We start from the raw sequence: 6602 nt of genomic DNA on the forward strand, positions 1-6602 counted from the left end.
CTTGAGCAAAAAAAGTAGAAGTTAGCTCTGTAGTTCTGAGTTCTATAACATTCATTCTCCTTAGTTTCAGTCACTTGCCTTAGGTGAAGACAGAATTTCTGTGGGTTTCTGGGTTGTTTCAAATGTCTTGCTTTGACCATGAGGTACCTCCATGTTCTTTTCACTGGGCAATGTGCTGTCTTTTGAGTGTTGGCAGATGACCCTGAGAAGGTGAGCTATTCCAAACAAGTGAAGATTATTTATAGTTACTATAGGAGCTCTGGTAGCGTAGTGGTTACGAATCAGGCTGTGAACCGCAAGGTCAGCAGTTCGAAACTACCAGCTGTTCCGCGGAAGAAAGATGAGGCTTTCTGCTCCCACAAAGATTTACAGCCTCGGAAACCCTGTACAGGGTTGCTATGAGTTGGAACTGACTCCATGGCACACCACCACCACCACCATGGGAGCTCTAGTAGCGTAGTGGTTATGAATTGAGCTGCTATCCTCAGGGCTAGCAGTTCGAAACTACCAGCTGTTCCATGGGAGAAAGAGGCTTTCTGCTCCCGTAAAGATTGACAGACTTGAAAACCCTGTACAGGGTCTCTATGAGTCGGAACCGACTCCATGGCATATAACAACAACAACATAGGCTTTAACTATCAAGTAATGATTTTTATTTTCCCTCTATTTTCATTTTCTCTAGTTGGCAAGAAAATTCATAAGCTCTTTACTCTATTAGAAAAACGTAATTACTGTACCTCTTCTATTTTCTTGGGAGATGTTTCACTTATATTACGTTTGAATTCTTCATTTATCTTTATTCTGGCTGCTAGAGAGAGAAACATATACATTTATTTTGTTTTCCAACTAATAATTTTGGTCCCAATAACATACATGATATTGTGTTATTCATTACGAATGACTACTTCTCTATATGGAGTCCTCGTGTGGCTCTGTGGGTTAATGTGCTGGACTGCAAAGTCGGTTTCAACCACAAGGTCAGCAGTTCAAGCTCACCAGCTGCTCCTTGGAAATCCTATACAGGGTTACTATGGGTTGGAACTGACTCAATGGCACTTAACAACAATAACAACTTCTCTATAGGTTAGAAAACAGTTTTACCCATGCAAAACAAAGTAGATAATTAAGAAACCTATTAAGTCTCTTGGAGAGCTCTAAACAGGCTAGACAGTTTATAACTGAATCTAGTAGAAAACTTTCACACTCTTACTGGTTTTTTTAGGTGTAAATCTTTCTATTAAATACAGCTTTAATACAGTTGACCCTTTAATAATACAGATTTGAGCTTCAAAGTCCACTTATACACAGAATTTCTTTTTTTTCAGTACTCTCAAACTCTTATATTTTTGTCTCCTGCTTTTCACTCCCAATTTGACTTGTACACCAAATTCTAAAAAAATCAGTATAATGCTTTGTATTTACAAATTTAAGAATATAGGTTAAAATACTTCTTTTAAAAATAGCAAAACTCAATACATACAAGTAGTTAAACCATCTACACATGCAAACAAAATAAAGATAAGCAGTGAAGAACATATACTTATAATTTTGAATGCCTTGGCTGACACATAAATTGAATGACTAATAAAACTTTTGCTCATGTATAAAACTGAGTCTTTGATGTCATTACAACAGCATACTTTAGTCTAATCTGACTAATATACTACCTCATTAGTTTGCTATGAGTTTTTAGTGGTACAATCCATGTAAAGTGCTTAGTAAAGATCTATGTAGTATGTGTTAGATGTTTTTACAATTGGAGTCCTGGTGTGGTGCTGTATACAATAAGTGTTAGAAGTTTTTACAATTACTTCACTTAAAAAAATCTAACGCAAAAAATATGCCACATTGATGGAGAATAGTCATAAAACCTTCTCTCTATGCATGACAAATTTCAGTACATAAGGTGTTTAAGAAGGAACTCTGGTGGCACTGTGGCCAAAGTGCTCAGCTGCTAACAATAAGGTCAATGGTTCAAACACATCGGTTGCTCCATGGAAGAAAAATGTGGCAGTCCCTTTCCATAAAGATTTATAGACTTGGACACACAAAGGAGCAGTTCTACTCTGTCCTATAATAAGCTTGCCATGAGTCAGAATCAACTTGAGGGCAGTGGGTTAATGTGGTTCAGAGTTTGAGCTCTGGAGTCAGACTAGTTGTTGTTGTTAAGTGCCATCGAGTCGATTCTGACCCATAATGACCCTGCATAGGGTTTCCAAGGAGCAACTGGTGAGCTTGAACCACCGACCTTGCAGTTGAAACAGCTTTGCAGTCTGGCGCATTAGCTCACAGCGCCACACCAGAGCTCAGTTTACTTAGGCTAAATTCCTAGTTCTACCCTAAACACTAAAGAATGAAGTAGGGGCAAATCATTGCACATATACCAGTTTTCTCATCTATAAAAATGGGAATTATAATACTAACTACCTCACAGGATTGTTATGAGACTTAAATTAGGTTTATACATTTGACACCAATGAAATTGTTATTGGTGAATTACAAAAACTTGAATACTAGAGACAATGGAGACTCTCATGGAGGTTTAGAAATGTCTGAGGATTAGAATCAACCGTGACCATCACAGAATCTAGGCTTTAGAGCTGTGACTTCCACTTAATACAGTGAGATATTGAATCTACTTTTACAGTATATGAAAATTGTAGTAATAAAGAAATGGATTTAATGGCTTGAACATAAGACAAATAGTAGAGAATGGTAAAATCCTGCTTATTTTTATGATTCTTTATGAAAAGTTGATCTTTCAAAATTTCTTTTTAAGTAGTTACCTCTCAAAGAAATGCAATATAAACCAAACCCACTGCTGTTGAGTCGATTCTGACTCACAGAAGCCCTATAAAAGGTTTTTGAGACTGTAAGTCTTTATGGGGGCAGATAACCTCACCTTTCTCCCAGGGAGCAGCTGGTGGGTTTGAACCTCTGATCTTGCAGTTAACAGCCCAATATTCAATCCACAGTACTACATAGTCTTTATAGAATATAACAGCATTAGGGAAAAGATTAATGTTGTTATTGTTAAGTGCCACTGAATCAATTCTGACCCATAGTGACCCTGTAGAGTTTCTGAGGAGTGGATCTTGCAGTTCAAACTGACCTTGCAGTTCAGCCGATTAGCCCACAGCCACCACACCAGGGCTCCTAATGAAAAGATAGTGAAACGTAATCCCAAAATGTGACTTGACCATAGAGTGCCTTTCATATAGACAAGCGGTTTCTAGGAAGGCTCTAAGACCCTTATTTGAGACACTGAAGAATCACCAAACTTGTACCATAAAGGTAAAAACATAAATCTACCTTCCAGTGCTCTGACATCATTTTTAAAAACTTGTTGTCTGGTCCTGTGCAATGTTTTGAAGAGCTGTAGAACCTGTTAACAAAATCAGAACTCAAATTAAGAAAAAAAATTACACTATACATAGAACTGTATTACAAGAATTAAACAATATTCCCTTTCTGTTTGTTCCTGTTTATTCTCATAATAGGTGGTGAAAATCAAGGTTTACTAAAAGTAACTTTCCATTGGTTGTCTTTAAATTAGAAAAAAAAAAAAAAAGCTTTGTATATAAAAACAATAAAGTACTTTGAATACAGGCATAGTACAAAGATAGTTAAAAGGTTAATACTCCTGGGAGAGGCGGCAAGATGGTGGACTAGGCAGAAAGGTTGTATGGACCCTCGATAATGAAGAAACAGAAAACCAACTGAAACAGGTGCAGACGATGGTCCTGGAAATCTGAGCTTCAGATGAAGGGATACAGAAGTAGAGTGAGTGCTGACTAGGAGTCACAGTTGATCAGACTGGCACAGAAAGGATAAACTGGTGGCTTCTGCCCACTGAACAGATGGGTACAGCCATCTTGAGCTTTTGTGTTCTGTTTTAAAAATGTTTTATTGTGAATTATGTGATACTTTACATGGGAGAACATTAGCTTTACATCCATCCTATCGTAGATTGTTTCACTGCCATGGTTATAATCCCCTCCAGCATTATTAACCAACCACAGGGTATACCCTGCAAGCCTGGCCTCCAGTCATCAGCACACAGTCCCTCTCCCTCTCCCTCTCTGGGTCTAGAGCCCCCAGCCACTACATCTCTCCACATCATTGTCTCTGCCTCCATCTCTGGCATCACTACTTATCTGGGTAGGGTCTCACATTCCGCTCTTCTCCCTTGATGGTTCCAGGGACCTCGGCTCCTGGACTGCATAATCAATCACTCCCCTCATTTTGCTACACAACATCCACCTTTACATTTCCAACCCTCGCAGTCAGTCTTGATAACAATTATTCACCATTGTACAACAAGGGACCTATCCCCATCTCCTTTCAATAGCCCGCCCAGACAGATTGAATACTACTCAGTGATTCTACCTTCCTCTGCGCCCTCTGGATCTAGGCTCCCTCTTGAAAGCTTGTAAGTCTTTGTAGCCCCCCTATTTTGGGTAGCCAATGTCCAAGTTGTCCATCCCTGTCTACTCTGTGTATTGGGGGTGTGTGTGTGTGTGTTGGGAATGATCCACGCTGTAAAGATTTGTTCCCTCTTTTGAGCTACTGCATCCATAGGTGTAGGTCAAGTTCATCAAATTGTATCAGATTACTCTTTTTTTCCTCTTCTTTCTTCTTATTGTTGAGCTCTGATCATCCAGTCACTGAAGCCAGGTGGAGTGGGTATTATCTGCAAGTGTGGGTGTTCTTATGCATATGACCTCTCTTATCAGCAGCTGGACATTTTACTCTCCACTCTAGTCCTCTGTGGCTATGTCACTGACTCTGGGCCCAAGAGTCTCCATGTCTTGCCACACTGCCTGCCAACCAGGTCTCCACCCAGGTTCACAGGAATCTAATGAATGTTGCAGGGCTTAGATAGCAGCTTCATTGCTGTTTTTCCCTTACTTCCCCTTATCAGTGACCAGTGTGGTCACCAATCAGAGCGTTTGTCTGCTCGTGTATTCCCACTGAGTCTCAGTCTTGGAAGTGGGTTTTCCCTGAGGCAACCCGACCACTTGCCTTGATGTCTCCTGGGCAAGCAACTTGTTTTTTATCCTGTAGTAATCAGTCAGACTGATTTATATTTTGTTTTGTATTTTTCCTGTCAGTCTTTCTTTCAAGAACTATCTTCTGTTCTTCTAGTCTTTCCAGGCTGGTATGCTTGTCCTTTCAAGTGGAAAATTTCCACCTCAGAAGATTCAGGGTGAGGTTCAGGATTCCACCTTATGTTTGTCTTATGTAATGCGGAGGCTCCACAGGAAGCCTCCTTCACTGGGCACATTGTAGCCCTATTTTAGGTATTCCAATCAGTTATAGGCAGAAGACAGACTTAGATGTTTTCTATGGTGATATTTCTGGCTATTCCCTTGACTCCCCATCAAGTGTCTATTTTATAATGGTATGCCAGGGAAACCAAGATTCAAAAGACAGTCAAGCTTGCTTGCCCAGGAAACAGCAAGGCAAGTGATCGGGTCCCCTCAGTGCAAACAAACCCCCTTTCAAGATTAAGACTCAATGGGAATACACGGTCTGATTGGTGACCACGCTGGTCACTGATAAGGGGAAGCGAGGGAAAAATAACAATGAAGTGGTAAGCTAAGCCCTACAATACAGAGAGTGAAGCGTTCAGCTGATAAAAAGAGAGGACATATGCACAAGAACACCCACACTTGCAGATAATATCCACTTGACCTGGCTTCAATGACTGGATGATCAGAGCTCAACCAGAAGAAGAAAGAAGAGGGAAAAAAGAGTAATCTGATGCAATTTGATGAACTTGACCTACACCTATGGAAGCAGTAGGTCAAAAGAGGGAACAAATTCTTACAGCAAGAATCATCCCCACCCCCTCCACACACAGAGTAGACAGGGATGGGCAACTTGGACATTGGCTACCCAAAATTGGGGGGCGGGTGGGTTACAAAGGCAAGAAGTGACTGGCTTACAAGCTTTCAAGAGGGAACCTAGAGACAGGGGGTCTGGAGGAAGGCAGAATCTCCAGTGAGTAGCATCCAATCTGCCTAGGCGGAGTTGATGAAATGAAATGCAGATGGGTCTCTTGTGATACAATAGTGAATAATTGTTATCAGGACTGATTGTGAAGGTTGGAAATGTAATGGTAGACATTTTATAGCAAGGAAGGAAGTGATTAACTTTTCAGTCTAGGAGCAAAGGTCCCTAGGACCACTAACGGAGAAGAGCCGAGAGCAGGACCCTACCCAGAGAAACAGTGATGCCTGAGATGGAGGCAGAGACAATGATGTGGAGCAATGGAGCAGCTGGGGGATTTACATCCAGAGAGGGAGAGTGACTGTGTGCTGAAGATTTGAGGGGGGCAGTGGGGGGAATAGTGCAGGGGGCAGGCTTGCAGGGTATACCCTTTGGTTGGTTGATGATGCATGGAGGGGATTGTAACCATGGCAATGATACGATGCACAATAGAGTGAATGTAAAACTAATGTTCTCCCATGTAAACTGTCATTTAATTCACACAAAAAAAGACAGCCAAGTACCTTAACATTATTTTCCCCTTTTGCCCATTCCAACCACGTCTCAATCCCTGTATCCCAGAGCCCTGTTGTTCCAAAATTGTACAT

At 40.9% G+C, this 6602-nt stretch overlaps 1 protein-coding gene across 1 annotated transcript in view; it reads right to left on the bottom strand.

The window, feature by feature from the left end:
* The window catches only part of LYRM7 (LYR motif containing 7), a 43507-nt gene that overhangs the window by 22336 nt on the left and 14569 nt on the right, over positions 1–6602 (bottom strand). Inside the window, exons 2-3 of the mRNA XM_006872949.1 lie at positions 3313–3385; positions 738–808 (exon numbers count right to left, since the gene is read on the bottom strand). Coding sequence (XP_006873011.1) covers positions 738–808; positions 3313–3385 — 144 coding nt within the window. The remainder of the gene's footprint in view (positions 1–737; positions 809–3312; positions 3386–6602) is intronic.

The sequence above is a fragment of the Chrysochloris asiatica genome, unplaced genomic scaffold (assembly GCF_000296735.1).
Source record: "Chrysochloris asiatica unplaced genomic scaffold, ChrAsi1.0 scaffold00215, whole genome shotgun sequence".
Classification (NCBI taxonomy): domain Eukaryota; kingdom Metazoa; phylum Chordata; class Mammalia; order Afrosoricida; family Chrysochloridae; genus Chrysochloris; species Chrysochloris asiatica.